The sequence below is a fragment of the Polyergus mexicanus genome, unplaced genomic scaffold (genome assembly GCF_030449975.1).
Source record: "Polyergus mexicanus isolate NDT 795.1 unplaced genomic scaffold, iyPolMexi1.0 SCAF_1, whole genome shotgun sequence".
Taxonomy (NCBI): Eukaryota; Metazoa; Arthropoda; class Insecta; order Hymenoptera; family Formicidae; genus Polyergus; species Polyergus mexicanus.
Window position 1 is genome coordinate 11,330,144 of NW_027223321.1, and position 25,802 is coordinate 11,355,945.

Here is a 25,802-nt window from a genome sequence, read left to right on the forward strand (position 1 = left end):
TATATCAGTAAATAATTTTCCTCATTTAGATTCGAGTTAGGTATCTGTTGCCTAGAATGTTTCTTAATATTTTTCCTTGGGTATGTATGCGATTTGTCTGCTCCTCAATATCGACCAAGTATACCTCATATAGTGAACAATCGAAGCCCACGCTATAAACGAGATTCCCACTATTCTGATGAACATCTGTTTGCGTGCGTCAAAATTTTGCGAAGACGTCCAGCTTAAAAATTGAACTAGATCTTTCGCCATTTGCGACGTCGTCGCCGGGGTACCGTCGTCATAATCCACCGCTCCTTCGATTAGCATCTGAACACGATTCTATGTTATAATATATTGTAATACAGTTATCGAAGAGTATTAGAGCGCGCGATTAAAATTTCAATTTGATCTAAAAGAATTAATTATTAAAATAAATATTAATAATGTAAATACACGAATAAATGTCTCTTTCAATAAAATAAAATTCTGCATAATGATTACATATAGCATTCTCATCTCAAATTTATGACGAATAAATCAATTTACGGGAATAATTTGGTGGATACTTATTGAGTCTGTAAACATCATGTCATATACTAGACTAGATCATATTATCATATCTTCCATTATTTGCTTATTTCGCGGTTACCTATCTTTTCCTTACTATTTCTCTTTCTCTTTTTGACACGAATGATCTTTCTTTAGCAAAAAAAGTTATTAAAATCTGAGATTTTCAAATATTAAGATGATTTAATGATAGAAATATAAATGTTTTTTTATTTCATTTTAAATAAAACTTTAAGTAAAATTTTAATCTAAAAATTACAAAAATATCTATAAATATATTATTAAAGATCTAGCGGAAATAATAACGATGGTTGGTGAAATCTTTTCAAATATTATTTTACATCAACTGTATTGAAAATTTTGTAGATGAAAGAATACGAATACGAAGATACGAAATTTTTTCGGACTCGGTGTAAAAATGTACAGAATAATATTTACCTGTCCCATCCCGATTACATTTCCGGGAAAATAGGCATTGAAATATTGCTGGTCGGTCAAAGATATACCTGCTGGCGGTTCCATCCATCCCGTTAGCAAGGAAAACAAATAATTCCTACCGTTCCATTTGCTGAAAATAAAGTAGGTCATATCCGGTGGATAAGCGCCGAAGTTGGCCGCCCTGGCTGCTTCATCGTTCGGATAAGGAAGTGGCAATAAGTCGGACAATTTTCCAGATCTTGTATAATAGTTTCCCTCTTCGTCTGGTCCATCTTGAATCTGTATAGTTTGATATATATATATATATATATATATATATATATATATATATATATATATATATATATCGATAAAATAAAAACTCTGAAGATTTAATTGAAGATTTGTTAATTTAATATTTTTTATATTAATTTTTTAATATTAAAGAGACGATAAATAAAAAATATCATTTGATATATAGAAACCATTGATTAACTTCGTTGAATAATCTTGTATTATATAATAGATAGCATATAATATATAGTGGCTCACAAAATATAGATAAAATGGTTGACAATTTTTTTTTTTTTAAATTTTGAAACATTCTTTCGGAAATACATATATTATTATTTATATTCTTTTTTGATAATACGCAAGCTACAAGATAATTTATTTTTATATATACTGTCCTCTTGTTTTTACTTTATTGTTGCTGAGAAAAATTGGGAGACTTGTTTGAAACATTTAATTAATAAGTAATTGAATGCTTCGTAAACATTGTTGTTGATAATACCGGGCAGAAACATATAACTCACACTACACGAAATACTAGTTAATTTCATTTTTGCGTGGACGGAGAACATTTCTGGCAAGCCAGCTTGTAATTGAATTATACGTCGTCGTATGAAGGGGAGTCCGAAGTCAATTACGAGAGAGCTACGCGAGGAGATGGCAAAGAACCGCCTACGTCGAAAATACGCGAGTCCGGCCCGCGAAATAAATTCAGGCCTACCATCTACCTCGTAGTCGGCGGCGATGGCCTTGACCTCGTCCTCCGTATGCGATACGTCGATCAAATCCATGAATCGTACGTAGCGCAGACTGTGGCACGTGTAACACGCGGTTCTGTAGACTTGCCAGCCGCGCCGCACGGCCGAATGGTCCAGGGATGTGAGGAAGCCTTCGAAGTCCCAGGGATACCTTGGCAGGTGCGCGACGTGTTCACCGGCTCGGACCGATCGGTCCAGGAAATATAAAAGTCCCCCGCAGGTGGCACCCACACCCACCAGCACGCCCAGACTGTTCTTCAGGATCCCCTTCCATCCACGCGACCACCCAATATCTTTGCACCACGTGTAAACTCGGTCGGATTGCTGTCGATTAGAATCGCGTTTCGTTCGTAATGGAAAATAGTTTCGCGTCAAAAGCGTAGCCATTTTTTTTTCTTTTTTTTTTTCAGAACGACAGTCTTTCACAGAGACGATCGATGCAGCGAGTTGAAGATCTGCGGATATATAGGATGTTCGCATAATGTATAGAAAGTACCTATTGATATCGGAAAAAAGTAAATAAATTAATAGATTATTAATAGATAAAAAAATATAAAAATGTACGAATTTTTTGTCAGAAATAATTAGCGAAAAGATTGAATATGGATTACCACTAGCTTCAAGTAATAATTATGCCGCAATGAGGGTTTCTTCACATTATAACATTATAAAAAAAAAAAAAAAAAATAATAATAATTCCACGATAATTAATTTCACACTTTTCTTTTTCGATAAATGTTTAGAATTGATGAAAAGTCGGATCGCCGAATAATCGGGTCAATACGAGTCGATAAGAGAGGAAGAGATTGTTTCGTACATCTATCAATTTACGGTATGCCGGATTACACCCACTATACAGCAGAGTACAGAGCGCATACGCTGAGAGAGGATGTTGCAACGGTCTATAATTAGATATATTCGCGTCCCAGTATCGTAAATACTCGGCTTGGCTAATGTTTCGAGTGGCACCCTTGTTCAAGGGGCCACCTACGAGTAAAAAGACATCGGATCCGCTTCGTGCCATTTTCGAAAACTCAAGCGTGGGCAACCATTTAGACAAGATGCAATCGACTTTCATCGAGTATTTATTTGTTATGTGTGTATTTATAACTTTTTCATTGCGAAAAAGTGACTGCGTAACATTTTCATTGAAATGTCACAATTGTATCTTATCGAGAACAGATTCTGCTTGTATTGGGTGATGTGTAATTTTTAGAAATACTTGAGAGATAGAAGATATAGAGAAAATTCGAATTCATTTTCCTACATATTTCAACGTTAACTTGCAAGTAATGCTATTATATTTACACAACATGCTAGTATCTAATCTCTTTAATATCGTGCAAGGACAAAGTGCGTTCAATATTTTGAGCTTTGTGTTTTTCGTTCTACAATTTTTACCTTGATAAATTCGATCGCATAAAATCATTGACAGCCTATGTCACCATTGACAATACTTGGTTTATTTTACGAGACATCGGGAACGAAACAATACAGAACCAATCGAAGTGATCGGATCAAATTAATTCGGACGTCGCGTTTATATCGTAGATCAATCACTGCATGCGAGACTCCTGTCGATCGCGTAAAAACGTCATGATTCACGAAGAGACGAGGGCGTCTCTGATGTTACGTCGAAAATTGACATTTCCTGTCGTTACTGTCATTGCGTATCTCCGGATTCAGGTGTCGCGAATTCTTAGAATAGAAGAAGGAAGGTAAAAAATGAGAAGGAAAGGGTAGAGAGAGAGAGAGAGAGATAAGTGCATATTATCGTCGCCTATCATACTATCGTGCAATTATGTTACACAACGCCGTTACACAACGACGTTTTACAATAAAGGCACAAACCGGGTGTATTTCCGCACCGCGTTATAAATAAACCACTCGGTTATGCTTGGCATTATGCATGCGCATATTGGCGCGCGGTTACATCGCGCGTGTGTTTGTGGATGCGTTGCGTGCCTGCGCATGCACACGCACCGACGAACGCTGTAATGGCCGAAGGCGCATCCTGCTGACTCGAGAATAATCTTTCCAAAGAACTTTCCCGCCGGCTCGTATACGCGCACTTACGGCGCGAGAAGAGATTTCGGCCGCCGCGTTTTACGATTATCCGCGCCACGCGTTAACTCCCCTTATTAACGTTTCCCGAGGCTGCTTTTCGGCGTTACACGCTGCTCCTAAAACGCATCTCTATCTTTCTCTCTTTTTTTTTTCCAAATTCCATGCCGAACGCAATCGCATGACTTTTCCGTGCTGTCAATTTTCACCTCCTAAAATTTTTTCTCAGCTATTTCCGCGCTTTAATTAACCCTCCGTTATGTCCAATGGATACAGGTTCAGGCTACAATATATTTTTCTTCGCTGTTTTTTTATATACTTTAGTGCTTGGTCCATTAGCCAAGAATCTTAAAAAAAAAACATTGTTTCAAAAAATAAAAGAAAATAATGGGAAAATTAATGTGAGATACAAAGCGATATTTATGGATGAAAAATATTGCGATTAACGGAGGGTTGATATCCTTTTTTCTCTTTTGCTGCGACTATTCTTTGTCATACTTTGGAGATTTTTTTACCAATGGTAAATATTTTTTCTACAACAATGTTCTTTTATATTTATATCATCAGATGGCGCGACATGTTTATTACAATATATTTTGCATCTCTTTTTACTAAAGAAAAGAAATATTTATTCACAAGCTGTTCTAAAAATAAATCGTTTATCTTCCTTTTTCGAAGAGAAGACGATAATCTTATTTATCACAACGAAATATATTAATAGTACAATTCCCCGCTACTTCCCATCTCTACTTTATCTTTACGATTCTTTTATATTGATTAAACTTATCTATAAAGATCCGCAATTATAGAATTTTTGATACGAATATAAAAAAAAAAAAATGTACAACGTACACGCGCGAGACGTTGTATCGAAATAATGTTGGAGCCACAGGGGAATTAAGTTTTAGGGCTTCCGCTCTCGATTCGATTCCCATCCAATTCATCACATCGCGCGGTCACTCAGCGACAACGAATAACCGTCGGACCGAAGTTAGACGGTCCGGTACATAATTAATTCGCCCGTTCGTTCCTTTCCAGAAACGGCGCAGATTGCGGTTGATTGAAAATCGATGCGAGCCGAATCTTCGTCGCGACGAGGATCGTTTATTTTCGAGGTTTAAGCACATCGACGCGAAAGAAAGATACGTTTGAAAATCATCATGCCGTATCGTCTTGCATAATTTATATCCTCCACGGGATATAGATAGATAATATAGTGTTGGTATATATCGTGGTCTCGCGGCGTGACGGTCAATACACCGTTGAATAATTTATGTATGGTCGCGTTCTCCATTTATTTTCTCGCGGGACATCTTTGTTCGCGGAAAAGAAGGGGATCGTGGAAACAAAAAAAAAAAAAAATATGTAATCCTCGCAGCGATCGAACCAGCGTCGATTGATCGGCTTGATTCTCATTGCGGTCAATAATTCCGGGCGCGTTAAAAGTGTTTTTCCGTAGGCGACGAGGGAGGGAAGGAAAATCGAAGGAAGGAGCGAAATTATCGCGATACCTCGAGACCGAGCGCGTTTCATTATTAATGCGTGTCGAGGACGATGCGATTGAGTGATTTTGCGAGATTTAATTCCGTTCAACGGAAGTTCAATGATTAGTTTGCCGATCGAGTTTCGCATATCCCACCGCTCTTTATATCATCTTCTTTGTTCCGTCTTAGAAGAGAGTGTCTACTTGTATTTTCAAGAGCTGGCTCTCTTAACGGACGAGCCATAATTTTCGCGGTTGAAATAGAACTGACTTCGTCGTCGTCGTTCGCGAGTCAACTACAAATACATTTCGCATAATAATAATAACGATCCGTATGCCGTTACTCGTCTAATAATAGATAGGATAGTATCGATCGACACCGACGACCAAAGACGATATCTTGCCGCGGTTTCCCCTCTCATATCGGCAATCTCTCCTATTCTCGCCGCGTAATCTCGGCTATTCGCGCGCAATCTGCAATTTTACAGACGCGATTAATTATTTCCTTACAGACGATGATTATTGGAATTCTCTTTCCTCGGGAATGCACCCTATCTCGATATCAGATTGTCTATACGCGGCGACGTTGCCGTCCTGTCTGTATTTTGTAGCATTAGTTGAAAAGTTGAAAAGAAAAATAAAGTATACTAGAATTATCTAGTTTATTAAATTACTTATTATTTTTTCCTCTCTCTTTATTCGAAGTAATTTAATTATTATTTATCTATATTTACGCGAAATGTGTAAAGTAATATTTATTTGAAAAATATACAAAGTATATATATATATATATATATATATATATATATATATATTATATATCTCTATTTTGAATATTATGAATATTTGTAAATGACAATTTTTTCTTGATGACTTTGTCAATCTTTCTGGGAGGGGGGGAGGAAAAACAACAACAACAACAGAAACAGGAAAAGTTAGCAGCATGAGTTAATCACATTTTTACGAAATAAATTTGTTAACAATTTGAAATTAATTTTTTTTTTTTATTATCAGAAAATAATAAGCAGCTATATGCATGTCTTTCCTTATTTGTGAATCTTTTTTTCGCTCTTTTATATGCCCTTCTCGCCATGATCGTTTTCTACTTTTTTTTTTTTTTTTTTTGGTGAAGTTTTGATTCTCTCTCTTTCTCTCTGTCCGTCTTCTAAATTAATTCGAGCAAATAACTTGTAATTCCGAAATAAAACGCGGCGGCGATAAAAACGGATCAATTCGTCCTCGAGCGGAGCTCGTGTCGTGCGACATCTTTATCGGCCGGCCGGCTTATCGAGTCTGTTCTACTTACATCTTTTTATTCGCGGTTAGATTATTCTTAATGAACGTGGCACTAAAAATAGCAGGGCGAGCTCTCGGCGGTCATCCCGCGAAAAATCGTCGCGCGCCCGTCGATGGATGGATGGCAAAATCCATTCGCCCTTATCGGCTGCGGTGTGAGCGCTCACGATAACGCTATTTATGTCGTTCCTCTATACAGGACGGTGTCGTAGGAAACACATCGTAAAGATCGACCGTGGAACGCGAAACCATCGTTGCACTTTGTACTCAAACTATTAAACACATGCTGTTCTCTCCGTTCTTGCGCAGTGAGAGTAGATGATTGTAATAAACATAATTAGAAGAGATTGAATGTATAATTATATATAATAATTGATTAAGCATAAATAGTCGCTTTGAAATCTTATTCGTTATAATTAAACATAATAATTAGTTTAACGTAAATAATTACTTTGAAATCTCTTATTCATTTATTTATATCTTTTAATTTTAGATTATTCATAGATTTTATAATTAATTGATTCAACGAAGTTCTTTAATCGATTATCATTATGACCTATTCTTAGAATTTATTAAGCTTTTATACCCAATAGAATCAATTCTAAATTGATTAGTTAAATTTTGTAATTATATAAGAAGAGCGACGAATTTAAAAAGCCATTCTATATCCCATCAAAATAATTATTATATAAATCATGATCAGTAATTAAATTTTTTATGACAGTAGTAGATTTATGATAGTAATATAGATATTTGTCGCACAGCTATTTAATATAATATTATTTCATTATTTATAAATTTAGGCGATTGTCATGTATTCTTACATTTCGCGATGGGATAAAATAGAATTATTGATTTTATTATATCTATATTTTCGAATAAATTACGAGCTGTTAATATTGTACTGTTTGCGGAATATTGTCGCTCTCGGTCCCGCGCAATATCGTTCTCCTGTCGGACGTGAAATTTATTGGCCCCTAATGGAGCCTTCGCGCGCGCGTTAGCGGCTCGTATATTTAGCGCGGTTATAACGATCGACGGATATGCGGGGAGACGTAAAGTCAGCTGTTGTGTGGCTACTACGAAAATGCGTGCTCGTGTGTAAGCGACGTATAAGCGCGTGTACAGGTAGGGCCCGTGCAGGAAACAAATGTGCTCTCTCGATGCTCGCTCACACGTTGCATGCAAACTTCCTGGAGTTGCTCTCGCAAGAGCAACAAAGAGAGAGAGAGAGAGAGAGAGAGACAGGAATATAGAGCGGCATTTTATGTCGCTTGCGACGCGACGTGCTATTTTCCGTTTCGTCTCCCGAGAGAGCGGCGGAGAAAGAATGAAATGTCGCAAAACGAGACGATATTCGATCGATGCAGATGCGCGCTTAGCGTTGTTCCGGAAGTGTACGAAATATAAATAAATCTTTTACGTAAGAACATGATTCCTAAAATTTTAAAGCGAACCGCGTAAGCGAGAAATATGAGTTTCGTCTGGAAACTCCGGTACAGCCATTTAAATAAAATGGAGACAAACTTATGGCACGATCGACCCCTCTCCGCCTGGAATATAGTCGCTTTGTATATTCGCGTTATGAAAAATAGATGTGGCTATACTTTATTCGAAACCGACGAAAGATATCCTTAATTCGATTTTATATCGAGACCAATTTAATATTATAAAAGAGCATTTTGCGGCAATTTTTTGCATAATTCTTCAAATAAAGCAGAATACATTATTTTTATAATATCTAAGAAGTTAACTCAAACAAAATTGATTATTACGCTACTGTGATAACACTTAACGAAATACATTGGCTTATTAAGTCGGCCGAAATTAATTTAACTCCACGAGAGAGAAAGGTCAACAATCGAAAGCTGAGATAAACCGTCGAATGTTTATTCGGCAAATTAATCTCGTAAGCCACATGAAATTAATAAATGGTACTAGTCACAAAATAAAAAATTTGTCTTTTATATAAATATATATTATAATTTAATATAATGTCTTTTTATCATATTTAGGTAACATTTAACTTGTATTTTTGATTTAATTCATGCGTCATATCAAGTGCTCAAGTACACGTTAAACGCGAACTAATGAATTGGGAGTGAGGTGTTTCAATCACCATCCCCGTCCATCCCCTTTTTCCCTCTCGCTTACTCCCCCTCCCGGCTCGCGTGGCTGTGTGTAGTGTTCCCATAGCAGCATTGACCGCTTCTATTTATATAACACTCTCGTACCTTCGTCGCGCCCCCGCGCGCGCGCACCGTTTTCGCGCTTCCATCCACCCCGCCATTCGACCCCTTGTCCTGCACGCGCTCGTGTCCCGCGTGGACGTACGGAAATATATACAGGTAGAAGAGCTATTTGTGTATGTGTGTATGTTTATGTATGCGCGCATACACGTACATGGATACGCATACGTGAATACGCGAAGAGGTATACGCGGGCGGATTATTCGCGAAGAAACATCGACTTACCTAGATTCGAGCGGCGCGCTCGTCGATTCCCATCGATTCGCCCTAGCCGTGCGAAAAGAAAAACCGTCTTCAGGGTAGATGGGGGGGCAGACAAGAGATAGCTATTTTCAGCTGTCTTCGCTATGAAAGACGAGCGCGCGTTCTTCGCGAAATTTTTTACACAAATAATAACGAATACACTCGGCGGTAATTCGGATTCGCCAAAGGCGACTCGATCGTTATCCATCTGTTGCAAATATATTTTTGAAAGATGAGAACGTGTGTCGCGGACACATCGAATTTTCAATGTAGGTGGAAAATATTAATAAGACGTGTAGACGAAGTTAGTCTGAGCATGTGTGTGTGTGTGTGTGTGTATATATTAATTTGAAATTATCCGTCATTTATATTAACTGTCATACATATATCTAGCTATACTCGATTATGTCTGTGAATAAAAACAACTTATCGGATTCGAGAAAGTCTTGAGGGTTATTTTAAGTCGCATAACGACGGTAACTTTTTTTTTTACGACGGATAAACTCTTGATTATCGGCAAAGTCTGGTCGAACGCTATTAATAAAACAAGCGAACACGTGCAACTGTCTTTGTACTATTTTTTAATAAACGATAAGCTTCCCGCCAAATATAGCAGACCGTCGTAAAGAAAGGAATAATTTTATTCGGATATTCTAGGATACGAGATATACTATTCAACCTTGGTTTAATAACGTAACTTGTGATTTTTATCCTATATATATGCTCACAGCTTGTATTTATGATTACCCAATTTTCCCATCAACACTCGGGACATTTAATCGTCTTGTCTAAATATATATATATTTTTTTTTCCTAATATTGAGAAAATTCGAAAAATTTTCAAAGAATTCTAAAAATTCGAATATAATCGTATCACGCGCATAATAATTTAACGCTGAAAAAAATTAAGTCATTCCGTCTTCTCATACGGATCAACGAATCAAAATATGCCAAATCAGTTGGTCTTAAAATTTCGATCTTTTTTATGAAATAATTTAATGAAATAATTTCTAATTTTCTGTTTGTTTAATTATTTTATATTTTTCCTAAATTAATAAATTGGATTTTAATTTTTCACGGAAACTAGAAACCGGAAACCAGCAACTTTCTCTAGTAAACTTTCGCAATTTGTTACATTTTAAATGGAGATGATGGAAAAAATAGGGAGTGGGATTGGCATTTTTTATGTATGACTCGAAGACGAATAGTAACTTTCCAGGATCTTTAGTAATTTTGGATCTCGAGTAATTTATGCGCAAGCTACCAAGTATATTACCAAGTTATGAGAAGGCTATCGTCTATCATCTTTTTCTTATTCCCTTTAACAATCTCTTGAAGATATTTAAATTGATCGGTGTTCCTGTGAATAAAATTATTCTACAACATTTTTTCATGCTCGAGATTACTGAAATTTCCATGTAGATATGCCCACCGAGTGGAAATGCAAGCAAGATGGAATTTTGTTAGGCAAGCATGCTTAGACTTGCGCAGAGATTAGATCGCGAAAGGACGCCCTTCCTACGGCGATGGGTATAGGAAGGTCAAGGTCTCTCGATGATGGATTAACGCGTACACGCGTTGCACGCGATTTAGAAACTGCTGGGACTCCGGTATACGATGCATATCGCGTGAACGGTTTCCCTTCATTAAGTCTAATGATTTATATAAAAATGGTAAATAATTTTTTAAAACTTTTCTACACAATTTATCAATTTGTGAGCTCTCATCCGCATGATACATATTTCTCCTTGTTAGATAACGATAAGGATTGCACCGATATGGTAACAGTGGTTATACTTTCTGCACGATCGTTTAGAAAGAAGTAAGTTTTCTTTGAAAAGTAGGTCGGACGCACTAGTGTACGGTGCTCGCATTACGGTCGGTATCGTGGACAAGAACGGGAGAAATCTCGATGGCAAAATCAATGGAGCGCTCGTATTCCCCGGTGAGACATCTTTGACTTCTTCTATGGAATCGTCCTTGTTTTCGTGTCTCGCGTGGAAACGCGCGGAAACAAACTACCGAATATACTAATCGTTAACTCGGTCAATTTTAAAACTTTACATTAAACTTAAACGAATTTAATTCCACAAAAATGCAACAAAATTTTTAAAATTCAGATTTATTTACACTTTCTGCGTTGACATAAAAAAAAGCTCTATATGTATGTAATGTAAAATATAACAGTTCTGTTCATCTATGATCAATTCCTCTCAAAGTAGAGAAAATGCAATGAAATTAAATCGGACTATATTTTTAAGAAATTTTATATATATGCGATTTAAATATACATCTTTATATAAAAATGCTCTTAAATAGCTATTACAATATTAAATATTAAAAATAGTAAATACTAAAACATTAAGGAAATATTAAAATTATTGATAAATTAAGAACTATTTTATCTTTTTACCGTTGCAATATATATAGAGATAAAAATTTACGTATACTTATTACGAAAATAATATGTAATTTCATATATCACATAAAACATTTTTATACTCAATATTAATTTCTTGAAAATAAGAAATACACAACACGCATAATTACAGAAATATAATTATATTATTATTATTAAATAATCTTCTTTGAGAGATCGAGATGCAGGTCGATATATTAATACAATATTTCTGATATCAATGTGTTCGAAGATTAAAAAAAAAAAAAAAAAAAAAAATTAAAAAGAAACGATCTCTATTTTCGAAACATCGCAGATGTATCGCTAGCCGTCGATATAATACGGACGGATCGACGCGTTATTCGGACGAGCCGCCTAGCCTCGAATATTCGGAACACCGGCACGGATTACACGCGAACGGCGTGCTTCTCTCGACGTACTCGGGGTAGGATTAGCGAATTTGCCGCATACCGCGCGCGCATGCACACAATCGACCGTACACATTGGCGTTAATACCGACGCGGCTGTCGAGATGCACACACAAAATAGCGCCCGCGCGTTTATTTTCGTCGACACCATTTATTTTCGCCCTTTCTATAGCGCCTCGCAGCTCGAGCTGTTCTCTCTCTCTCTCTCTCAATATATCTTTCTATCTCTATCTCTTTCTCTCTCTCTCCGATGATGTTGTTCTCGAACCGAATGCCGAATACTGCCGTTTGTCGACTCGTTTCCAGTTGTTGTTAACAATTAATTTCTATCATATATAACAAATATTTGTCGCAATTTATCAGAGAAATATTATACAAGATGAGCGAAATGGAAATAACAGCATTGAAATGATTAATTCTAGATCTATTTATTTTTTCTACACATGTTATGACAACCTTCTGTCGTTCTTTCTGTACTATTTTAACTTTGATTTTTTTCATATATTATTAAATACATTTTTATATGCATAAGATCTGAATATTATAAGAATATTAACAGGTATTGTTGGTAGTAAAAAATGTCGTGGATCGGTACAAGTATCGTTTCATTCTGCACGTTAACGTGTATCGTCGTATCGTTAGTTTAGGATTAATGCAACTTCTCCCCCGATTTTTTTATTGTAGTATCAATTCGCACGCGTAACGAGTACAATAACGATGAGGACACGTTACGTCGCACAAAGGCCGCGAGGGATGGACGGGAGAGGAGACGATGGCCAAATGAGCGAGCGAGGGAGAAGAGAGGGCGAAGGAGGATCCATATAGTTGAAATCTATTCAAGACTCGGCTTTGGTAGTCCGCCAATTCTATTTTCTCGAGCGAAGGCGGGTTCGCATTGTGCCCGCGCTAATTCTGTTACAGGCTGCCGCGTGTTCGTGTGCGGGTAGTTAATGGTAATAGTGGTAGGGCTGGGCTGCTGCTTCTACTGCCGCTCGCTCGTTGCTGGTTCCGTCCATTTCTTCGTTTTCGAAGAAATATACGCGAGAAAGAAGTCATCGCGCAGCATCATCCTTTCGATAGAGATATCGCGATATCTTTTTACACTCATCGATGCGCGACCATATGTTACGATGAGTTTGGATATTTTTTCGATAAATTGCTATTATTCGTGGTAAACGAATAATATGGAGAAAATTTCATTGACATTTATGGCGCGCAAAAGTCTCACGTGAAACGTTAGTTACTTCGTTACTTATCGCGCGAGAGATATTAAAGAATCTCAGGGCGAATCATGTGGACGAGAGATAATAACGGATTATATCGATTGATAATGTATCGTAAACGAAAAAGTCATCGCGTTCATCGCTATATTCTGCAGATGTGTTTGTAATCGCATGGAGCTTCTTCCACGGAGAAGCCATGCAAGTGACATATATATCCGCGGCAATGTGCAATTGCTCGTGACATTAAAAGTTATCGCTAGAGATACGTGCTCATAAAAATTTGAATTCACGGCGAAAGCGCAGCCTGAAAAACACGCCGATCGATCGCGCACGTTTCTATTTTCGTCCGTTGCTGCACCGACCAATCTTGTCATCGATTACTCGTCCCGCGTTACTCTTTGCTGCATTTTTCATGGATAAAATGTTTTCAATACGCGATGAAAAATATAGGCGTCGCCATCTCCTTCCTCTTTCACTCCCTGTCTCCCCCGGGTTTAATGCAATTCGTAGCGCGAAATTGTACCTCTAAATCTTATCCAAGTGGGGCATTTCAATAAATTTAACTCTTATCGAGATAGCAATGAAATATTTTTAAACTGCCAAAGATACTTCAACGTGATGGCGCCGGACGTTTATTACTCTTTTATGCGGTGATACATACGCATACAGGAGGTTGTTTTAGAACCTCGGCAAATTCAACAACATTATAACTTCTATGATAAATGAAAAATATTTCTCTTTTTATTTGTAAAGAAAATTTAATTTTATTGTACACGTATTATTTTGAGAGAGATATCGCTGTACTTTCTAAATATAAGTTCGATTTTCATCGGGATATTTCGATTTTTTTCAAATTGCGATCTATATTTGCATCTCACATTTAATGCTAAATACGGTCGTCCGAGTTTTCTTACATAAAGATCGCATATGTTATTTCGGGCTGAGTATCAAGGGGGCTACATTTAGCACGAAGCATGAGTTATATTAATACGAATCTATTTGTAATGGACAAGAACGATTCTTCTTACGACGAAGCCGAAATCCAAAATGGTTGTTTCGCGGGCGTCCGCATCCGGAGAAATAAGACTAATGTTAGTCTCGTAAGTTTGGCACAAATTATGCTCAATTCCGTGGAATGCGTTTGGCCAAAGCTTCGCGACCGACGAAAGATTGACAGGTTGCTCGACGCAAATTTAGTCATCGCGCACAATAACTTCCGTTTCGCCATCGAGAGTTTCGTATGATTAACACGGTGCGGTTGACAATAAGTTTTTTGTGCCAATTGATCTCGGCCAGTGATTAAAAGGATTGAAAGTTATTTCATTAATTTTTTTTTCTTTTTTTTTTTCTCGATAGAATTCAAAAAATGAATCTGAGAAAAAGAAAGATTTGGAAAGATCGATCTTTAAAAATTTGAAAATTAAATAACTTAATAATAGATTAATTTTTATTCTGAGCAAATTAAAAGAAAAAGGCCATTACTGTATTGAAATATCAAATTTTAATTAAAAATACCTCCACGTTTAATTTAATCCAGGTGTTCTATATTTGCTTAATATACAAAACGGAATATATATAATCGTATTGCGAACAATATTAATTAAAATTATTCCGTTATAACGCTTCTGCAATGCATGTTTCGAGTATTCGTTTAAGTATGATAGGGTCCGTATCGACTTCTATTGTAATGCTGCAAAGCGGGACGTAAAAATATAAGCTGGAAGCGTAAGATGTAAGAAACTACGAACGTCATTATTATGAAATATATTGAATTACTGATGATTAAAATAGTTTTTTTTAATTATGATACATAATATCGGCTTAATTTGATTAGACTTTTGCTTTCTTTAGCAGGAATGGCTGCTTTGATCTCGACATATTATATCGTGTATTTACTTTGGTGCTCCCGGCCACTGATCAAAGCGATCGTTCCTTCCATGGTGGAAAGATCGGTAATCAAAGTTCGTTCCGTCGATGTTTTTTTTTTTTCCATCGGCGCTTTATTTTTGTATTTACTCTCGTTTCGAATCATTCTGTTTCTTTCGTGATTCGGCAAACCTTTGCGAATTTTGAACTTAATATTTCGTAACCATATACGAAGACTCAATAATTTCTATCTTAAATTCATAAAGTTTTTCACTAAAATCTATTCTTCTTTTTATAATTATTCTGGAAAATATATTTTCTCTCTCTCTCTCTCTCTCTCTCTCGATGATTTATATTTTACTTACAAATTACATACGATATAGAAAATAATAACTTTTCCCAAATATTTAATACCATAGCTTGAATATTTAATACTTTTAATATAATTTGATTACTTTCATATAAAAATATAAACTTCTTTTGTTAGTAAATCGATATTTCTAAAGAATGCATATAGGATGGGAAAATTATGATATGTATGTCGTCGTAATAAGTGAAAAATCCGTATCTAAGGATTTCACAAAAAATGATTAAAAAAAGGTGAGGTTTATATACATCTAGGAGAAAAATGAAAGATTATAAAATTTCAAATTAAAAATGACTCCCTATGATTTTGACTCCCGGAAGGAAATAGGAAGGATAAGAAATATATTTTCCAAGAAGATTTAATAGAATTATATTTTAGGGATATATATAATTAGTGAGAAAAGCCATTTCTCTGTAAATAATGAATCGACTGCTTACGAGCACATATTTTTTTTATTTCGGACAAGCTAATGCTTGGTTTACTTTTGTAACGGAAAATATACATGCGCGAGAAAGGAGATACACATGCGTGCACCCAGGAGATGCGTGTCGCAGCGCGTTTTCGCGCGAGGAAAGTGGCAGCGGCGCCGTCGACACGGTCGCCACGGGGAACGGGAAGGGGGTAGTAAACATAACCCAGATTCGCGGCCGGTGGCGCCCAACCCAAGGAGAAAGATAGAAAAGGAGGAGACGAGGGATTGAACCAATAACCTAGCTTAATAGCGTCCTGTAAGTCGACGTTGCATCTCTTTCTCTCTTTCTTTTTCTTTCTTCTCTTTCTTTCGCAAAGGTCACCCTAGATGAGTCCATGGGCTGAATGCCGGTTCTATTTATAGGGACTATCACCTCTCCTCGTCTCTCTTTGCCCTTTGCTTTCCTCTTCGCTCTTACCTTCACCACCTTGCCTCTCACCAGCTTCGCCCTCTCTCGCTCTTGCGCTTTCCCCTTCTTCTCGAAGACCCTAGACTGCCGTCTCCTCTCCCTTGGATTCCTCGAACACCACCCCTGACACGTTTCCACCTCCCTACCCGCCACCACTGTCGCCGCTGCCGCCGGTTGTCGCGCAGCCTCGTCCCACTCGATCCTCCCACGAAAGACCTATGATGCTATAAATAGCTCGGGCTCTCCGCATCTTCCCCTCGTCCGCATTCGCACCGCCCTTCCTCACCCCGGCTGACAGATCGAACGGCGGGAGTGGCAAAACGCTCTCTACCTGTTAATCTACGACGATGACGGCGCTGACGGCCGTCGTCGCGAATGGATGGATCCGCGTTGATGGAGTGCACGAGAGCACGAGAAGCCAAGGGAAAGTGGGTGATCTGTTCGCTTCATTTTTTTACCATCAAAGAAATTTAGCAAATTATCTTGGAACAGTTCTTTCATGCTATTGTATCTAGTAAGTTATTTTTTCATTACTGTCTTTCGCGTCAAGACGTATTATATAGAATAATGCATGTAGCTATGACAACGCTTTATATTTAAGAGAGAGAGAGAGAGAAAGAACCTGCTTTGAATAAAAAATAGATATGCGTTTAGTAGTAGAGGTAATAATCAAATTTTTTCTTCACATAGTTATTGATCTCTTTTCGCATCGTTAATCATGAGATTACATCAGGTGAGATTAATTATTGTCGTTTACACAGACAAACATATAAAACAAAACTTAAACTCTCAGAATCGAAATCTTATTTGAAGATTTTAATATATTCATCTTCGTTTACTTGAAATTGCGTTATGTAATTGTATAAATGCACAATTTTTTATAATAGCAACATATTTTATTTTCATACATAAGCGTAAAATGATCTTGATAAATACGAGATATATGTTTATAGTTTTGACATATTTTATTTATACGTGGAAAAAAAATTAATTTTCCAGAGCGATCAGATATTTTGTGACAATGATACAATTTCGCATATTTTTAATCAATAATATTTTCACCTTCACTTTTTTTTTTTTTTTTGTTAAATATTTATCTTTAAGTGTTAATTAATGTTACAATATCAAGATCGCCCCGTGAACTGTCCGATGCGGGGATGACGCACTGGCGCATTTTGCGCGATTATGGGTCACGCGCGCGAAATATCGGAGTTACCCCTGGCAACATCACGATCGCGCATGAGGGGCGGGCGACGGGCCACCCTTCTTCTCGTCGCATTGTGTGTGTGTGTGTCGTCTTTTTCGTCGTGAGTCAGAAAACGGCGCGGGCGCCACCTCACGCTGTCACGGTGGCGCCAGGCTGCTCTCTCGCTTGGCGATTTTTCTGTCAGATCCGCAGGCTTTCATACACGCGCGTATCTCGCAACCGAGAATCGAGGAGTAATCATGATGAATGATACAAGTGCCGCGAATGCGAAATTTCCTTATTTTCCTCATAGATCTCTCGATTCGTATTTTCAAAAAGGTTATCAAATTCGAAGTTCTCATGCCAAATAGCAGTAATATACAAGAGAAGAGTTCTTTTCTCTCTACTTTTATTTTAAACCCAATAAATAAGATATAGTTTTTTTTATTACTTTTTACGTACTTAAAAAAAAATTATCGAGTTTATTTATCGTTTCATAAAAGTCGCAATGTGTCGCTAATGGCACGAATAGGAATATATCATACAAGAGAATTGTTTCTAAAATATATTCAGACTTTTAGAAAATATATATTATAATGAGAAATATATTAATAATTTTTAAGCATGTTTTTCTTTATTATTTTTGGAAAAAATGACAATCTTTGGTATTTGTATCATTTCGCTACATTATTTCTCAAATTTTGGTCTCGGTCTACAAACGAAATCTTTTTATAAAGAAGGTATAAATTCTTGCGGCCAATTGTCTGATAATAATAATTTTATCCAATGTAATTTCTCCAAAAATCATTATGAAAGATGTTTTTATACGTTTTTAACGTGCATATTCTAAAATATAATCCAACACATTCATCACCAACTAATCTTTACGTATTTTGGTAATCGGGAAACGACTCGAGGAATTTAGGACGCGATTCCGAGTCTATTTTTGTAGTTTAAGACAGCGCGTGGGTATCGGCACGATGAAAGAAAATTTGTTTAAAGATGCTTGAGCAAGGCTCACTGCACTTTACCGCCTTTTCCCGCCTCTTCTCACGCTTCATCCTTCGTTCTCCTCGCTTCGCTCACCACCGTTAGATTTTTATACTCTCTCCTTTTTTTTTTTTTTTTTTTGTCGAGCTTACGCGTGTCCATCTTTGTCTGCCACCCGCGCTCGGACGGGCCTCTCTTTCGCTATACAGTGGCATGGAAACGTCGGCCCGTCGGATGAGCGGCGAATATTAATGCGTGTTTTCACACGTGTGGACGTTTATTTTTGTCCGTATTTTTAGCGGTCGGTATTTTCGAACGAGCCGGTCACTATTTTCGTACTAGTACACACATGTGTCGGCTGTATTACCGCGAGGAAGAGAGAGTGTGCCCGCCTAACCAAGCTGTTCCCTATGCGATACTTTACGTCCCGTTATACTGTCTTGCACAATAATCAATTTTGCCAATTCAGACGGCCATTTCAGATGTAGTATTATTTAAAAAGGAATACAATGCTACACCAAACCTGTTCTAAATATATATATTCAGGTCTAAATAAAAATAAAAATTTATTTTGTAAAATGACATGTCATAAATACTCCTTATTTTTGCTCTAGAATGATGGAAAATATTTTATCCCAAATAAAAAAAAAATGGATTTTTTATTGGACATTTTTATAAATCTCTCTTTTATGCTGCTCTTAAAAACGATAGATTGCGTATTGTAAATTAGCTATATCATAATTTATAACGTTCTTTTCATTTTCCACGGAGTAAAGTAACACTTCGTAGAAACACGAGCCACCCCGAGAACGAGTCGTCTACGATACGCGGTTTTTTAAAAGCGGAACGGTCGGCTTTTTAAAGACGCGTATTTATACGCTCCGAACGACCTCATGCTGAGATCGAGACAGCTCGATGCGATCCTTGTGTCTGGTTTTCTCACATGAACCTACCGAGAGTCCCGTTGAACTTTGCGCTTTCCGTCTAAGATTTAGCCAGAGAGAACGTACATGTTCTTTCCGTCAACAAAAACGCGCTAATTTCTCATAGAAAGTACAACTTTTGCCGATCTATAATATTAAAAATGTTGAGCTCATCGAAATTACGATAGTCATTAATTAATTATAAAAAAGCGAATCTTCTACAAAAAATAATTTCTTGATAAAAGAGAAGAAATATTTTGTACATTACATATTTTTTTCTATAAATCGCTATTTATTACTGATGAAAAAACTTACCTGACATTTATAAAGAATCGATTTATAACGTGATATGTGCACGCAAACTGTTTTTTTATTAAATATTTTTTAATAAATATTTACAAAACTTTTTAACATGTTTTCTCACTGTAAATAATTGTACGTTTTTACAATATACCGTGTGTGTAATAATTTTTTATAAACTATTTTTATAACTATGTTTATAATGGTCGGTATTAAATATCGATTTCATTTCCTGAAATTCGTCTCGGGGGGAAAAAAAAATATTCCAATAAAGATTGATCCATCTCAGATACTGTATAAACATGTTTACCGATTGCGTATTATTTTTTCAATGCATAGTTTCAAAAGATTTACTTTTTTCGCAGGTAAATATTGGCAATTTTCGCGTGCTCAGCTGTCACGAGGGTGTCATGCCGAAGGGATAAAAGGGCCGTAGCTAGGTAAGCAGCTAAAAATAAAATCAGTACATCATATCGAGCGATCCGCTATAAATAACCCGAAGCAAACGAGAAACTCTGAATATATTAGAACCGCCTGACTTGCTGCATCATCTTTCGCACAAATTATAAAAATACATCGCTATACATGTTTCGTATATATTATTGAAATTATTGTACTTCGCTACCTCGTCTCCACCAGCACGTGAAAGAAAAGAGAGAGAGAATATTCTTTTTCGAAACTATTTATTGCCCGAAAATAATATTTCTTTATCATAAAGTATAAAAATAAAAATATTTCAATAATTTTTATTATCATAGCTCGACATTATATATAAAGCTTAGACGTTTGCTTTTAAAACTGAAATCTTCAATTTTAATAAAACTATGCATTAGAATAACGCAACAAAATATTAAAATATGTACGTGGCTTTATAAATTGTAAATTGTTTTAAATGTTTTCGAGAGAACTTTTTTCTTTTTATAAAGAAAAAAAGGCTTGACTACAGTTTCACTGAATGTTTCAACTAGAACGAACCATTGATGCTTTTCTATCCATCTTGTTCGCTTAACAATTGATATTCATGAAATGTTAGTTTTCAATTGAGCGATGTGTTAACGGTATCCAAGCCAATGGATCGATAAATTTTAGGACGGGTGGCGGTGAGGGTTGGTGGTGGACGAGGGGAAACCCGCTTAACGTGACCTTGTCTGCTATTTTTGGAAGGTGGCACGTGATTGGGAGATGGCTCTGTTTTTTTAGCCGGCGGCTGAGAAAAAAAAATTCCACCGTTGTTCGAATTAGATTCACGGGAAAGAACCGCACACGTCAAAGGCAGGCGGGATGCGTGATATTACACCGCGAGGGACTCGTCGCAGAGGACGACTGACTTTTCTCCTTTGCTTTACAATACTTTACAGTCGAGTCGTTCATTATCGCGGAGATCATCCGTCCGCGACTTTCTGAAGGAAACCACCTGTGGTTAACAGAATAGGAGATCGTGCCGGAGCCGCATTTTCCAAACATGACGCATATTGATTGTAAAATATGAAATAGAGAAGGAATTAGATATAAACATGACATAAACGAATTTTCCTTTCAGGGAAACTTACAAGGAGTAAGTTTGGAATATATGTAGATAGTTCATATAAATAGTTCTTTAGTTTGTCTTTACATTACAAAGAAAAGAATATACTTCAAACTCAAAATACAAGCATAATGGACGCCTAAAGTTAAGCACATTTTCTATGTGTCAAAAAGAATCATGTAAAAGAATATCTCATGTTCTTCATTTTTTTTTTTTTTTTTTTTTTTTAATTTGACTTTGTAATCTTACAAAGATATACGAGATATGCGAGAATGATCGTTACGTTTATTAATGATGATTAGAAACGCGTAAAAAACTTTTTTTATGTTTATAAGAAATTACACTTTCTCTAATGATATTTCGTCACACGTTTCCTCATTCAATCGTTTTGGCAACTTTGAAGCATTACTCACATCGCGATGTTCGACGTTGAATTTTTCGGCAACGACACATTCTGTTCGTCGTCCTTTTTTGCAAAATGCAAATTGGTACTGCTATAACCGCGCACGCGCGCACCGCCGAGATTGCGTCAGAGAGCACGATCTCGGATCAAATGTCAATCTGCGCAGTGACATGATTAATCCAAGAACGAGCGAAATAATACTGATTCTGTTTGTTCGGCTTACCAATGATACGGTAAAGGAAATATTGACAAATAGATTTCTGTCTGATTCAACCTATTTGTTAGATGTTATATTGGATTATAATAGACAGAATTTCCTAAAATTGTGTGTGTGTGTGTTTATCTTATAATTTTTTTGGAAGATAAATTATTTATTTTTTATGTTAATTTTTTAATAAGTAACATTAAATATTTCGATAATTTTTTAATTTTTAATTTAAATTTTGAATATGTAAGATGTTGAATTTTTTGAAAGAATAATATTTATATTCATATTATTATATATAAAGAGTAACATTTTATATATTATTATATGTATATAAAGAGTAATATTTTATATATTATTTATATAATTGCTTTTGAGAAAAATTAATATAAAAATTTATTACTAAACAATTAAAGTTACAAATTCTGAGATAGTTTGAAGTTGTACTATGAATGTGAGAGAAGCTCTACTTTTTTCGCTACATACATTTATAAAATTTATCTGTACGTACGTACATAAATTCATACACACATTATAAAATTTTATTTATATAATATCAGGCTGGAAACTTCAATGGCTATAATATGATATGTCTACGTCTACTATTTTTTTCTTCCCCGTACTATGACCGTACGATTCGATAAGCGTAATCTGTGCAGTGTCATTAACGCCGGTGACGCGGTCGGTGATTATTGTACGATTTCGGTGAATTAAAGCGGAGAAAACAAAGGGCTCGCGATAAGAGAACTTCCGGGAGCAGCCAGCCGCAGCACCCACGAACTTCCGATAGTGCGCAATGCATTTTTAATCTGATTCAGATTACTATATAATTTTCATATTGAAACATGCTTTCTATGCAAGTTGCAGATTTTCTAAGGGACGATTAGCGAAAATTAACACGGCTATTCTCTTTATGTAAAATTCTAGATTAATGCAATCATTTTCAGATTTAACACTGGAACACTGGAACAAAATGTATGTGTGTGTATTACATAGATACAATTTATTTCAATAAGACTGCGCAGATTAATTGAAGACTATAATAAAAATTTATTTGCATAGAAATAATTGCAAGATTATATAGGAAAATTTTGTTTCTAATGAAAAAATTTCACGCAAAATTGAAAGCTCTTTTAAAAATGTTTCTTTTTTTAATTTCGCCGATTAAATTTTATCGATATGACGCATAAAATTAGCAACGTATAATCTTTCAACGATACAGGTATAACGTTAAACACTATGGCGCTTGATGCGTTAGAACGTTAACGGTAGATGATCCTTAGATGATAGCGGTAAATGTTAATCAAGTATTACGTTGGTGGACATATTACGCGTCTCTCACGTAGATAGATGTACCCGAGGGGGAGGATATAACTGATTGGGATATAAATATCGGCCGCGAAGAAAATATCGATTTTTCTATCGTGTAATATAAGGCGAGCCCCTGGGCTTTTGCTCGTCGGTGATTAATCGGGCCCATCTATTTATGACGAGGAAACAATTGAATAGAATGACGTACGTACCGAGTTCGCCCACGTTATCGTAGCGCACGTTTGCATTGCTCCTCGTTCGATCCTTGCGTCATTTGCACGGGACGTTTGCATTGGACACGTGTCACGAATATTTACAATTACTTATTTTGCTTGCGTACACAATATTCTCAAGTTAGGAAATAAAAGAGGGGGATAAAAGGGAGATAAAAGAGTTATTTTGGGAACGCGCCAAAGATAAAAATTATCGATATTTAAAGATAACCTTTTTAATTTACACAATAAAGTCCTATATATATATGCGTAAGATAATTATACGTTTGTTTATACGAATATTATACGTCGTGAGGTAAATTCATTAAATAATGATGAAGAAAATACATGACTTATTAATGCTAAGATACATAATATATTATAGATATATGGATATTTGAGTCATGATTTTATTTATAATTATTGATAAAAGTAATTTTTAGAGACTTTTATAATTAATAATAAACTCGAATTATACTATATAGTATTTTAGAAAAATTTTTTATAATTGTTATTAAATTTGAATTGTATAATTTAAAAGATCACGTAGATAATATTTTTTTAAATTTTCTGGTAAAATTAAAATTTTTATAAAATTTAAGATCGTATAAAATTATGCAATTTTCGCGAGAGTAATTCATGGCGATAAAGTCGCGAGGGACGATCCTGACACGGGGGAACGCGTGGACACAACAATGCCGAGATTCTATAAATAATCGGGGACCTACGGCGGCGACCGCGCGGTGGCGCGGACAGCACGCAGAGAGAGAAGATCGGAGCGCGCACGTAGTGGGGCGGAAGAGAGAGAGGGTGAGAGAAAGAGGCGCGAAGTGGGGAGCGCGCGAAGCGACTGGCGGTGTAGTTCGCTCTTGTCTGTCGTGCGACGCGTTTCTTCGTTGCTGCTACGGTTGTCGTTCGTTTCGCGCCCGTCGACGCGACCTTCGTTTCGCGTAACAGCAGTCACTAGCGTGTCATCTCTCGGGTATAGTAACGACGTAGCGTACGCCGTTCGGGCAACCGCGGTGCGCGTATTGCGTCTCGGTGTGTGCTGTCACAGTCGATGACATTCCGCGTCGTTTCACGCGGTGTGGTCGTTCGCGTGTGAGACGACGGAGCGTGTGCGAAAAGTCAAGTAATTCCGAGGAGGAGAAAGAGAGAGAGAGAGAGAGAGGACGGAGAACGCGGTCGGTAGTGTAATTCGAGTCTTTCGTCCGTCTGTCGCCTTTCTTCTCCATCGCGATCTCCATCTTTCTCGCAACTGGGAATTACGAAGAGACGGAAAATACGACGAACATCGCGTAACAGGTAAATAAACAAACTGCTTACTTTTTATTTTTCCTCGTTCGTGAACGCGCGGCGGGCGGCCGTATCGGCCGCCATATTTTCGCGATTTCGCAGCGATGTGTCGCAATGAGCGATGAGAGAGTTCGCTGTTACTGGCCGTTGCGTTTCTCGTACGAAGATCTATAAGCGCAAAATTCAAACCGCGTTCTCTTCTACGCGCTCGTCTTCCCGTTCACTCGACACTCGGGCGCGCTACGCAATCTGCGTTTTTTTCGCGCCGCTCTTGAAACATCGAGGAAGAGAGAGAGAGAGAGAGAGAGAGAGAGAGAGAGAGAACATCTTTGCCGGATAAATCATATATCGAGAGTACGTATCGCGCTGCTGGAGCATAAAACGAAGACGTAGCCCCTTCCATTCGCTCTTCTTTCTCTCATTAATAGCGCGGCTATAACTCTTTTATTAAAGATTTATGTTTATTTAGATATTGAAATATTAATGAATCCCCATCGCGGTGTAAACAGACTGCATGGCGTTTTGCATGCTGATAATAATCAAACTTTTCAACGGCGATACAAACGTCGATGTTCATCGAATGCCGACTGTTTACCGTGAGTCTGCCATGCTGTCAATTGATTTTGACTTTTATTTGTCGAATTTCAAGATCACGTTTCGCGTCCACGTGACGTGAAAATCGAACAGTCACAGTCTAACAAATGCGTAATAGATCTCAGGATGAACGTGTCGAAAATGTGAATACAATATATATATATATATTTACAAAAGTTTGTTTATGAGAAAAAGTCAATAGAAGGAGAAGAGCGAAGTTTCTCTCTTCTTCTCTCTCTTTCTTTCATTCGGACAGCAGGAAAATGCCTCGCATGCAGGAAACACCTGTTGTGTGTGACGCTCACGTTCGGAGTCGATCGCTTGCGTCGTGTCGTGTCGGTGGT

At 36.8% G+C, this 25,802-nt stretch overlaps 2 protein-coding genes across 13 annotated transcripts in view; one reads left to right on the forward strand and one right to left on the reverse strand.

Annotated features, from left to right (window-relative positions):
* On the reverse strand, positions 1-25,047 carry LOC138934943 (uncharacterized). The gene is made up of 4 exons (XM_070299101.1): positions 24,895-25,047; positions 1,986-2,470; positions 988-1,266; positions 1-309 (listed from the first exon to the last, which is right to left on the reverse strand). The coding sequence occupies exons 2-4, from the start codon at positions 2,400-2,402 to the stop codon at positions 64-66; spliced, it is 942 nt and encodes a 313-aa protein (XP_070155202.1). The 5' UTR covers positions 2,403-2,470; positions 24,895-25,047; the 3' UTR covers positions 1-63.
* Hdac4 (histone deacetylase 4) overlaps positions 1-25,802 on the forward strand; it is a 96,271-nt gene that overhangs the window by 17,625 nt on the left and 52,844 nt on the right. For 5 of the 12 annotated variants that reach the window (XM_070299088.1, XM_070299091.1, XM_070299026.1 and 2 more), the window contains exon 3: positions 20,278-20,352. The exons of 2 other annotated variants lie outside the window; for them this stretch is intronic. The gene's annotated coding sequence lies outside the window, so the exon portion shown is untranslated. Of the gene's footprint in view, positions 1-16,943; positions 17,028-20,277; positions 20,353-24,785; positions 24,874-25,802 lie in introns of those variants that run through there. 5 more of the 12 variants (XM_070299051.1, XM_070299033.1, XM_070299045.1 and 2 more) reach the window with 4 other exon arrangements.